The sequence below is a fragment of the Chanodichthys erythropterus genome, chromosome 9, assembly GCF_024489055.1.
Source record: "Chanodichthys erythropterus isolate Z2021 chromosome 9, ASM2448905v1, whole genome shotgun sequence".
NCBI lineage: Eukaryota > Metazoa > Chordata > Actinopteri > Cypriniformes > Xenocyprididae > Chanodichthys > Chanodichthys erythropterus.
Window position 1 is genome coordinate 36711368 of NC_090229.1, and position 13095 is coordinate 36724462.

General features: G+C 35.3%; 1 protein-coding gene across 2 annotated transcripts in view; it reads right to left on the reverse strand.

Moving 5' to 3' along the window:
* Nucleotides 1-12698, reverse strand: part of ube2d4 (ubiquitin conjugating enzyme E2 D4) — a 29450-nt gene extending 16752 nt beyond the window's left edge. The window contains exons 1-3 of one of the 2 annotated variants that reach the window (XM_067395503.1): nt 7549-7759; nt 1853-1916; nt 1664-1695 (exon numbers count right to left, since the gene is read on the reverse strand). In XM_067395503.1, coding sequence (XP_067251604.1) covers nt 1664-1672 — 9 coding nt within the window. In that variant the 5' untranslated portion in view covers nt 1673-1695; nt 1853-1916; nt 7549-7759. Of the gene's footprint in view, nt 1-1663; nt 1696-1852; nt 1917-7548; nt 7760-12444 lie in introns of those variants that run through there. The other variant, XM_067395502.1, reaches the window with a different exon arrangement.
* Nucleotides 12699-13095: the final 397 nt, after the last annotated feature.

A 13095-nucleotide genomic window follows, 5' to 3' on the forward strand; every position in this document is an offset into this window, starting at 1 on the left:
AGGTATGTTCCGTTTATAACTTAGGTCGTATGATATGCGTGATGGAGAAGGAATCCCGGAATCCAGTCATGAAAATGGAATGTACAGTATAACGCAGCGATGTCAGGTAAAAACGCGCGATTTGTTGGACTAATGAATAAAACGAAAGCAGAGCTGTACAATAAATAAAATCGTGACATGGTCTAGGCGGGGTCTGTGAATATTAAAGCGCAAAAAGACGGCTGTATAAATATATCTGTTTGTTTTGCGTGTCAGTCTGCGTGAATGAGCTGCGCCGTTTCCTGTACTACATACTCAAGTATGTGCGACGCTCCTATTGTTTTTTCAGTGTTTGCCGTCTCGTTATCAGAGGACTTGAACACAAACATATCCAAGGTTGCTCTGAGATAGCGCTTAATGAGCATTTCATCATTTTATTTGAGAAAAACCATTATCAAATACACTGAAACTCAAAGCTCTTCACAACATCCCGTCAAAATAAAAGACCGCTTTTTAACTCGAAGTAATTGACTGAAATTTATTATGATTGTTAAATAGAATGTATTTCTCAAAATAACAATAAAAAAGTTAATTTCATTTTCATCGTAAAAAATAAAAGCCAGAAGAATTAGTCAAGGCAGAATTTCTGAATTTTAATTATTAATAAAAGTTGTTCATGTTCTAATCCATAATCATTTATTAAATGTGTTTGATTGTTTTTGATTACTGAAATCTGAATAGAGAAAACAAACATTTTAATTAATCTATTGGTCATTTTAATTGATGATATAAATAAAAATTGATTGTTTAATACCGTATACCGTGATGCCGTGAAACAGTGATATTTACTCAGACGGTTATCATACCGTGGAAATCTCATACCGTTACAACCCTACTGTCATGGCAACATCACGAGTCTACTTTTCGCCTCGACGAGAAATCTCGTCACATTTTAGTCTCGCGTCACACCCCTAGTCACTAGATTTAGAGACTTCCCTGCCCCTTTTGAGACTTTTTTCAAACGTTTAGGGAAAAATCTAGCAACTTCATGGACAAACCTTATCAAGATTCTTATTTTGCCCACTGATCTATATTCATATTTATATAGATCAATTAATTTGCCATTATGATGCCATCTAGAGAAAATTATCTACCAGTTTTAGCAACTTTCAATTGAAAGCAATTAGCAACACTGCTTCCAACAAAGAAATGGATCGACTTCCGTCAGCTTGTTGAGTACTTTTTTATTTAGACATTTTCTACCATATGATGGCTGAAGCAGGAGCACGTGACACTGTTCTCATGGTAACCAGATCAACATTGTGAATGGAATTCTACAAAACTGAAGTGAAAACACCAAATTATCATGCAATAGGATAAAATAGCTTCTCTTCCCTGCAAACGATACCTTGATGAATGTGAATATTTAACAAAGTCAAAAATAAAAAACACACAATTAAAGATATTTATGATATATATAAATTTGATCAAACTGAACTTAAGACTTTTGAAGGACCACCGGGGAACCCTGAATTTTAAGACTTTAGAAAAGTCTTTTGGTAATTTGGTAATCTTAAATGTATAGATTTTTTTGCAGGTCTGGAACTCACAATTCCCTGATATTTCATGACTGTGGGAACCCTGTTATTTGAAAAGAATAAGGCAGAAAAAAACAGCAACTTACCGGCCCCATTATTGTTGCCTGCCAGTGAAACACTGGAAAACATGAATCATTAAATCAACTGAAGCAGAGTGAAAACTGATCCAATGTATGCTTATTACTGCACAATCTATTAAAGATAGCACATGTGAATATCATCTGATAAATTCAAATAGTAACACATTATCATAAACTTGTTCGTGATATACTCACAATCCTCTCCGACCGGACCTGCAGAACACTGGGCTGGTGGATCTCTCTGTAGGTCTGTCAGTTCCTGGGGGGACAAAAAAGAAAAAATAGGAATTAAAATGGCCATGTCATGTAAAACAGCATTTTTGGAGCAGGAAACCTTGATTATTTGTCAGTGTACTTCAGTGTAAAATTGATGAACATGAAAACAAGATTCTTCTTCTGATCAAAACTTTTATCAGCACCAGGATACTTCATTTATTCAAAACGCTAAAAACAGAATTTGGCTCATGTTAGTGTAATGTGGTTGCCAACACATATTCCTAATGCTTTGGCTCTGAGGTTTGTTTCCTTTTTGAGATGAAGATCATTTCAGGAGCTCTGCCAGCACAACCAACGCTATGACAATCATCTCACAGTACTTGGTCTGAGAATGAAATATGGTTGTATAAACAATGGGTGTAACTGAAAATATCAGTAGTGGAAATCACAGGCTCCTTGTATGTCCTTTGAAAAGATCTTTCAAAATCAAAATGTGATCGAGGCAAAAATGTACATATATGAATCTCACCGTCAAAAAAAAAAAAAAAAGAAACTATGTTTTGCACAAAGACAAAAAATAGTTATAATACTGTAATACAATGATTTTTAAAAATATATATTTAAACTTACTTAAACATTTAAAATCAGCAATTCAAGATAGTACAAGTTTGGGGTCAGTTTTTAGTGTTTCACAAAGGGTGCAATTAATTGATAAAAATATTTAATTTTTTTTAGATAAAGTTTTCTATTTGAATATATAGTGAAATGTAATTTATTCCTGTGATCAAAGCTGAATTTTCAGCATTATTTCTCCAGTCTTCAATGTCACATGATCCTTCAGAAATCATTCTAATATGATGATTTGCTGCTCAAGAAACATTTATGATTATTATTAATGTTGAAAACAGTTGTGCTGCTTCATATTTTTGTGGAAACCATGATAACTTTTTTTTCAGGATTCTTTTATTAATAGACAGTTCAAAAGAACAGCATTTATTTGAAATACAAATCTTGTGTAACATTATAAAATGTATTTACGATCACTTTCAATCAATTTAATTTCTGATTTTTAAAATTTCTTATATACCTAAATCATTACTTTTATTCAGCGTATTTGGATTAGTAGTCTTTTTTTTTTTTTTTTTTTTTTTACTTACTGACCCTAAACTTTTGAACAGTACTGTATATATACACTTTACATTTTAAAATATGTTCACTTATTTCCTTTTAGTTTTGGTATGAAATTGGAGCTAAATATGCTGTTAACATTTCATGAATTAATTAATATTTCAATAATATTAAAGTGAAAATTTCTGTCATTTATTACTCACCCTCATGTAAGACCCATAAGACCTTTGTTCATCTTCAGAACACAAATTAAGTATTTTTTATAAAATATGATGACTCAGTGAGTCCTTTATTGACAGCAAGATAATTAACACTTTCAAATGCCCAGAAAGCTACTAAAGACATATTTAAATCAGTTCATGTGACTAGTGGTTCAACCTTAATGTTATGAAGCGATGAGAATACTTTTTGTGCACCAAAAAATCAAAGTAAGGACTGCTTCATGAAGCTTCGAAGCTTTTGTTTCGAATCAGTGGTTCGGAGCGTGTATTAAAATGCAAAAGTCATGTAATTTCAGTAAACAAGGGTTCATTACGTCATAAATGTTTCGAAACATTTCGAAATTTCAAATGGTTCATGCTCCGAACTACTGATTCGAAACAAAAGATTCGTAAAGCTTCATGAAGCAGTGTTTTGAAATTGCCCATCACTAGATATTGTTGAATAAAGTCGTTATTTTGTTTTTTTTGGAGCAAAAAAAGAATTCTCGTCGCTTCATAACATTACGGTTGAACCACTGTAGTCACATGAACTGATTTAAATATGTCTTTAGTAGCTTTCTGGGCATCTGAAAGTGTAAATTATCTTGCTGGCAATGCAGGCCTCATGGAGCCATCGGATTTCAACAAAAATATCTTAATTTGTGTTCTGAAAATGAAGGTCTTATGGGTGTAGAACGACATGAGGGTGAGTAAATGATGACAGAAATTTCATTTTTGGGTGAACTAACCCTTTAAATCAGTGCTGGCATTTCACACAGTTTCTTACACATGTCCTTTAAATATAATTTAATTGTTGCTATGACTGAATCTCCACTTCTTTTTTTATACAAGCACTGGACAATATTTACAGAGTCCTGTTTGTCTCCTGAGGTTTTCTAGTTGTCATGCACCATTTGTAATATGGGTCAGTATTTGGCATCAGGCGTATGTTTGTAACAGTTCTGAATCACTGAGCTGAAATATCTCATATCTCATCCTCATGGCCGTGGCACTCCTCTAATTCACCTCTTGAGCCGCTGTATGCTTTGCTAGAAGTTACTGTCTGACTCAGTGCTTGAAAAGGTCTCTCTAAAGATAGACGCAGAGCAGTCAGCTGTTCGGCAAAAGCACTTTCAATAACTTTATCTATCAGCACACTTAAAGAAAAACAGAAGTGTCTTTAATGGGTCAGTCCACATCTAACAATAAACGGCATTAAATGACATTACTGCAAGAATAAAAGAGCGCACACCCATCCGACTTTATTTAGTTTAGTTCTGTGAGAACTGTGAATAATAACTTTAAACAAGTGGTCTTGAACTGCATTTTTAAATTTTATAATGTTCTCTGATGTCCACTTATGATATTATCAAGGTTTTCATATCAAAACACATCCTAATGAGCTTCTTTCTAACCTATTTTTAACCTCTCTTTCGAACACTCAGCTTTGATGGGCGTGTCTGACTCAAGAATTGGAAGTAAACGCCTACTTCTGTGATTGGCTAACAATTTTGCATATTAAAATCATTTTTAAAGGCCCCGCCATTTCTCGTGTCAAAAAGTTGAAGTATTTGCCAACAATGTGAAACATTTATGTGTATTACATGCTTTATAAGTCTTGGTTGTGGCGAATAAAGTTGAAGTATGTATAGTTACCATGGCTATAGTGAACAAAGGATGACTTAGGGTTTCATGTAGACAGATTTATGAATAAATATACCATTGTTTGTCTCACTGTCGATCTTATAGGCTAATTATCTTTTTCGATAAAGTGAAAAATATTGCCATTTGCAGTTTTAAATAAAATAAAATGTGTTGTAATGTCTTACTGATGACAAAACAGAAGATGTTTTTCACTGAAGCTTTTATTCAGGATTACAGCGAATCTGACTGGAACTTCGTTACGTTCATCCACGCTTTTTTTAAGTGCCCCTATTATGCTTTTTTGGGTATTACTTTTCATGCAGTGTGTAATATAGCTGTCTGTGAAAGTGAAAGGTCTGCAAAATTTTAAAGATGAAAGTGCACGATAAATAAAGTTATTGTCTCCTAAAAGAGTCGATTCTGAAATGCCGAAACAAGTCGCCATAATGCCCACCTATGGACTTCTTCATTGTCTGGCCATGAACAATGCCTACTTTGACCCGCCCTCAAACGCTGTAGCTGGTCTGTATTGTGTACATGTCAAGAAAACGCAGTTTTCTGCTCTGCAAAAGTAAATTCTCTTTGTAAACTCTTCCAAAGGATGAGGATTTGAAGAGTCAGTGGTTAAAATTGCCACAGCGATACAAGAAGATTTTCACAATTGCTTCTCAAATCTCTGAGAGTCTAAATGGGATTTACAAAAGGCTCATCCATTAAGGATGGGACCATACAGACTTTATTTGGAATAACTTGCTCCTCAGAATAACAACCTGTAACTATGTAATCATATTATTGATGTATATATTTTCTACTGGGTGTTCAAAATATGTAGTTTTGTGTTATATATTGTGTAGGTCTCCTGCTAACCAGCTAACTCACATTTCAACATTTCAAAAACTTTGAGTCGTTCTTGCGATGGAGGTTTGGGTTTAATCACTAGTTCTTCCACTGTTTCATCATTGGAATCGTGCTCGGATTGATATGTTAAAATCGATGCCATCGTTACTATCTTTAAGGCCTTATGAAATCCGTTTAATTTTTTCCCAAGTTCCGCTTTAATTTTTCTGGATTCCGTTTTTTTTTCCGTTTTATTTATTTTTTGACTCCATTTTAATGGTTAAATTAAATTTTAGTAATCAAAAAGCATGTCTAATTAATTTAAATAATGAATCTTGTCCAATTTACCAACAATTTAATAAAAGTTTAACAAAAAATTAAATTTTTTAAGGGCCCTATGATAAACGTTTTATTCTTTCCCCTCAAATTTTATTTTTACCAAATTCTGTTTTCTGGATTCCATTTTAATGGTTTAATTCCATTTTAATAATCAAAAAGCATGTCTAATTAATTGAATTCTTAAAAACAACAATATTTATTAATTAAAAAATATATTTTTATGAATTTTTTTTTTTTTTTCAGAAGTTCTGTTGTGTATTTAAATTTTTCTGGCAATCAAATGAACGCATACAATTTAATTTATCTTTTAATCATGAAATTAAACTTTTTTTGTCAAACAATGTGCTGCACAACAGAGCTTTACTGTTAAAATTAAAACATTGAAGAAACACTGAGATTATTGTTTAAAATATATTTTAATAATTTATTATTAATTTAATTTATCTAAATCCTACTGTACAACAGTGTGGCGACCAGGGTGGGCGGGAGCTGTGAGGGAACGGCGCGAGGCCGGTGGCGTGAGTGTTAATGAGCTTCACCTGGGAGGCGCACCGGTCTTGAGTCCCTCACGGAGGAGCTCCGGGAGCATGAAAGGAGGAGCGACTACAGTGAAGGACGAGAGAGGACCAGGCCTGGATTTTATGTTATGTTTTATTATGTTTGTGTGTGTACATTACTTTCGTTTTGTTCTTTGTTTATTTTGGTATTAAAGTTACGTTGAATGTTCGCCGGTTCCCGCCTCCTTCTTCCCACATTTACGAACTGTGTTACAAATAGTAATGTTTCTGTCAAGTTAAATCGAACTTTTATTTTGACGGTTTGCCTAGAGCTTTGAGTTTCTCTGTGTTTACGACGGTAGTTTTCTCAAACGAAGCGGTTAAATGCTGATGAAGTGATTTTCAGAGCAGCTCTGGAGATGAATTTGTGCGTTCATATAGAGAGACGACAGAGGACGAAAACACCGCGAGCGTCGCATGTGCTTCAGCGTGAGTGCGCCCCCGCGAGTGTGTGAGACGGTGTGACGTAAATGAAACTGCGCTTCCGCATCATTCATTTCAGAGGCACAAAGGCATGCAGGATTCATGTTTAAATAGTCTTTTTGTGGTTTAATATTCACAGACACTAGTCTATATCGCAATTTAATTTAAAGGGGGTTGCACACCGGACGCGTAGCTCGGCGCCGCGCCACGTCTTTAAAATTCGAACACATTGTTTTCTATGAGAGTACGCACACCGGCGGCGACATTCGGCCTGTCCGCGGCGCCCAGCTACGACTCAGGAAGTTGTTCAAAATCCTGCCGCGCCACAGAGCGCCATTTCAAGGTTTTATATTAAATTTATATTATATTTCCCTCAAATCGTCAATGTACATACTGATTTCACCCTGTGCTGCAAGATACACTTGTTTTACATTCTGAGTTCAACAGCTTGAGTAAGGTCTAAACATATTTGGGGAAAATGTATAATAAACGTAGCCCTTTCTAATATATTATTTTGCTCTTTTGTGCCATTTTTCCATACACTAACCTCAGTGATGCGAAATAACAAAGCACAGGCAAATTCGATTGCCTCTATTTTTCAGTCTTCGACGTAAAAGTAGCAGTGCAGCAGTTTTTTTTGTTGTCCGTCAATATTTGATCTGTTTGAGGAGGACATAAAAAACAGGGCATTCAAAAACCTTCATAGTCTACATTGGATAAATATATAATATAATGTAATTATGTCTGTTGAATACTGCATAATTTAGAAGTTAATATTCTTTAGTACTGTGAAATCCCCACAAAATACGAAATATTAAATATATTATATATTATTATACATTAGTTATCATGAACTAATAATGAACTGCACTTATACAGCCTTTATTAATCTTTAAGTTAATTACAACATTTACTAATACATTATTAAAATCAAAGTTGTATTTAACATTAGTTAATACACTGAACTAACATGAACAAAGAACAACTGTTTTTTAACTAACATTAAGTTAACAAAGCTTAATAAATACTGTAACAAATGCTCATAGTTCATGTTAGTTAATCTAATACATTAACTATGATAACAAATGAAATTTTATTGTAAAGTGTTACCAAAATAACTTTTACGTTAACTAACGTTTTTACTCGGACTAGCTAGTTAACGTTATTTAAATAATATTGCTACAATGTAACATAGTTGCCTAGGCAACCGATACAACAAAACAATAACAGACATAATGTGATCTTCATTAATGAACCTTCAAAAGTCAGCTATTATTCAATACAAATAAAAAAATAAATAATAAATAAAGTAAGAACTCATCGTGCAGCTCTTCTGTCAGAAGCCGATTCAAAATTGAGCTCGCGCGTATAGAATGTGCGCGTCCGGTGTGAGATACCTGAGACGCGGCGTGGCGCGGCGCCGAGCTTCGCGTCCGGTGTGCGACCCCCTTAAGTTTACTGACCTGCTTTTAATTCATTAATCAAAAATTTGACAAATTCCGTGACATTCCGCATTATATAGTAAATTCCGTTTTTATGACTGGATTCCGCGATTCCGTCCACGATTCCGTGATCGTGGAAATTATAGGGCCCTATATCTTTACAGTGTGTACAATCACTGAGGAAGATCTGAAGCTTAAGTTCAGTTATGGTAATGTGTGTTTGGTTTGCGACAGGCGCTGTAAGCGGTCGACCAATCACAACAGAATGTGCCATCTGACCAATCACAGCAGAGAAGGGCCTCAGAAAGGAGGGATTCAGAGAGACTGAAGCATCAGACGAGTCGTTTGAGAATCATTAAAAAATGTGATGATGTGCATTGTGCAATGTATATTATGAGAAAATTAAAGTGCTTTTTGACCTTTGATGCATGTAAACCTGTTGTAGGAGACCTCCAAAACAACATCAGGAGCCTTTAAAATAGCATAATAGGGGCAGTTTAATGTTAGGTTCACAAGGAAGGCAATGCAAAGACCACTTTTAGCACATTGAATTGGCCAGACATAATTGATACATTAAAAACATGCCACAGCTTTGACAAATAAAATGATCATCAGAAATAAAACCAATGTCAATTTAAGGAAAATTATGAAAGATTAAATAAGGATTGTATAAACGTGCAATACAGTATACTGGTATATCAATGACTTGCAGTAAGCAAAAGCAAAGAAATACGGTCTCAATTTTCTTCAGTCCATGGTATCAGTCAACATAATGCCTGTATTAGCAGCTGCTATTAGATTATTTTGCTTAGCTACATGAGTAAATACATGGTTATTCATTTCTGATAGCCTGGACATGATCGTGATTGCACAAGTGTGATCCTTAATAAGTGACCTCTGGCAGGATCACCACAACAACACACCACATACTGTGTTACATATGTGCTGCTTTTAAAGGGGGCGGAGCTTCTACAGTCTATTTTTGATCTGTTGTTGTCACTCTTTCTTCACCCTTCACTGATGTAACAAGGCATTTGGAAAAAGTTAAATGCCTGATATTTATCATTAGTCTGTGTACATTTAATACTGCATCTAAAATATTTCCATTCAGCGTTTCTATGAATGGATCTTAAGCATCATTTCACAGGGCTTCTCAGACCTTAAAGGGATAGTTCACTCAACAATAAAAATTCTGTCAATATCTACACTCCCTCATGTCATTATAAACCTGCATGCTGTTATTCTTGCTTTAAAAAGGAGCATTTTCCATACAAGGACAATTTATAGTGAACACGGCTGACAAGATTCAAAAATGACAAAGCACACCTTAATAGGCTTAAAACAACCAGACACAATGTGATAATATTCCGGTGATAAACAATTTGTCTGTCCACACAAGACGCGACAAAATCAATCACAAATCACAGCCAATCAAAAGAGTGTGTGGGCGGAGCTCTCTGCAAGCTCACTGCCTTCTCGCACTCACAATGAAACAGATAAGAACATAAACAATCTAACAAAGATGAACAATTTTAACATTATTCAAAATACAATCTTTGTCATGAAACATACTTGTTTGTTCATACTGTATTTACAGTTTTTTGAATTTACTCACCCCCATGTCATCCAAGATGTTCATGTCCTTCTCTCTTCAGTCGAAAAGAAATGAAGGTTTTTGATGAAAACATTCCAGGATTTTTCTCCATATAGTGGACTTCAATGGACTCCAAACGGTTGAAGGTCAAAATTACAGTATACAGTTGTATTTTTTTCGAAAATGACCGATAGTTTCTCTAGATAAGACCCTTCTTCCTCATCTGGTATCGTTTAGAGCCCTTTGAAGCTGCACTGAAACTGTAATTTTGACCATCAACCGTCTGGAGGCCACTGAAGTCCACTATAAGGAGAATAATCCTGGAATGTTTTCATCAAAAACCTTCATTTCTTTTCGACTGAAGAAAGAAAGACATGAACATCTTGGATGACATGGAGTGAGTGAATTATCAGGAAAATTTTATTTAAAAGTGTTCTAATCCTTTAAGTTATTTAAAAGATCAAATTCAACAAAAATGATATTCAAACTCAAATTTTACCATTTTAATACTGTACAACATTTATAAGTACCTGAGATAATCATTCTGTATTTTCAGTCTTCTTAAAGTCACAATGAAATTATTCAGTCATGATTATTTTTTTTACATTTTTTATGGAATAGTTTAAAGGGTTAGGGTTAAATTCTATCATTTATTACTCACCCTCATGCCGTTCCACACCCGTAAGACCTTCGTTCATCTTCAGAACACAAATTAAGATATTTTTGTTGAAATCCGATGGCTCAGTGAGGCCTACATATCCAGCAATGACATTTCCTCTCTCAAGATCCATTAATGTACTAAAAACATATTTAAATCAGTTCATGTGAGTACAGTGGTTCAATATTAATATTATAAAGCCACGAGAATATTTTTGGTGTGCCAAAAAAACAAACAAAGTAACGACTTATATAGTGATGGCCGATTTCAAAACACTGCTTCAGGAAGCTTCAGAGCACAAATGAATGTGTCGAATCAGCTATTCAGAGCACCAAAGTCAAGTGATTTCAGCAGTTTGGCGCTTTGACACACGATCCGAATCATGATTCGATACGCTGATTCATTATGCTCTGAATCTTGATGAAGCAGTGTTTTGAAATCGGCCATCACTATATAAGTCATTTTTTGGCACACCAAAAATATTCTCGTCGCGTTATAATATTATTATTGAACCACTATACTCACATGAACTGATTTAAATATGTTTTTAGTACATTAATGGATCTTGAGAGAGGAAATGTCACTGCTGGCTATGCAGGCCTCACTGAGCCATCGGATTTCATCAAAAATATCTTAATTTGTGTTCTGAAGATCAACGAAGGTCTTACGGGTGTAAAACGGCAAGAGGGTGAGTAATAAATGACAGAATTTTCTTTTTTGGGTGAACTAACCCTTTAATATCACAGTATTTAATATAAATTATCCTTTTTTTCCCATTCACGTGCCTCATAATCTTTAATCAGAATAACTTCCCCTCCCTCATCTCTTCTCTGATGACAAGGCAACTCACATGAGATCCCACAAACGTCCAATCAATTCCTCACGGACAAAATCAAGCCCCGCCCTACATTTGTTCTTGTTCGAGAAGCCGTTTCACTTATAAGTCACAATAGGGAAAAAAAGATGCTGATTTAAGATCCTTTTTGGTGATTAAAAAAAAAGTTTAAAATTTCTCCTAAAAATAACAGCATGTGAGTTCATAAGAACATCAACATGAGGGCGAGTATACAGAAACTGTACTCCTATAACTAGTGATTATGGAATCACTGAAAGCAATACAATTTTTTTCTTTCTGTGATTAAAGTCGTTGGTTATGCGGGCAGGGTGTTGAATCTGTTAAAAATACCCTCTGCTGTCCTAGTGCCCTATTTGCCGAGCCATATATGGACACACTGACATTGGGGTTCAGCATTTGGCAACTTGAAAGCAGTTGTCGCCCATCACGCATGCGCACCAGTGGCGTTTCTCTCATTCACGATGACCGACAACAGAAAAGATATATTTTAACAGTGTTTAGATGTCTAACCGAACTTACATGGCACAAATCATTTACAACACTTGTTAAAACAGCGAATCATGTGTTTTAAGCGCACAATTCCTTGTGTTACAACATCACTTATCGACAATAGACGTTGTCGATCGCATATTGCGCAAAACAAACACTCGCGATCAGCCGTATCTAAGTAACGGCGACCGTTAGAACAGCATGCGCGCGAATCTGTAACGATCAGAAATGCGTCTGTCGACTGCATGCATCCACCATTGGCCATCCGTCTTTGTCTTGACCAGATGGGGATAAAATGAGGAAAGAGCGAGTGCTTTACAGTCACAACAGTGTTAGAAGATGACGATGAGGACATTGACAAAGGCTGTGAGGTTATGCGATCCACACAATGAACACAAACTCACCTTTTGGATTCTTTTCAACGCCATTTGCTCGCTGTATTACAGCACACTGTTTGATCTAGTTCAGATACTGTTGGCCTGTACAGTTTTGGATGAAAACGCGGTTGTTTTTCTCCTCAGGGTCACACGTTTCGTATGTAATAACACAAAAGCACAGATTTGGACATTCACACCGCTGTTTAAACGGCAGTCGCCGATTTGAGGAATTCTTACCCCCTCTAACCTCACTGACAGTTTTTAGTGCTGTACTAGACAGCACGAAGGTAATCTCGCGATACAGCGCAACGTCTTTTAGATAATATCGCGATACTAGAGCGTGCGCGTGGGGTTTGAGAGGTGATCTTGGGAAATGTAGTTCTGTGGAAGTGCAAAAAAAGAACGTGAAAGAAGAAAATTGTGATTTACTTCCACTAAAATGCCTTTTATAACTTAGAATAGGTTATAAATTATATTTATTACTGTTTGTTATTCCCTAAAACGCAATTCAAAGAAAATGTGTAGTAAGGTTTGAATCATCCGTAAAAAAAAAATATTCTAATGTAGTGCTGTGGTGTCTCTATCCACAAGATGGCGCTGTTTAACTATTTAAGTGGTGGAAAATCATAAATATTTATTTTCTTTATCTCGAGCAGAAAACCGCGGCAGATCATGTCC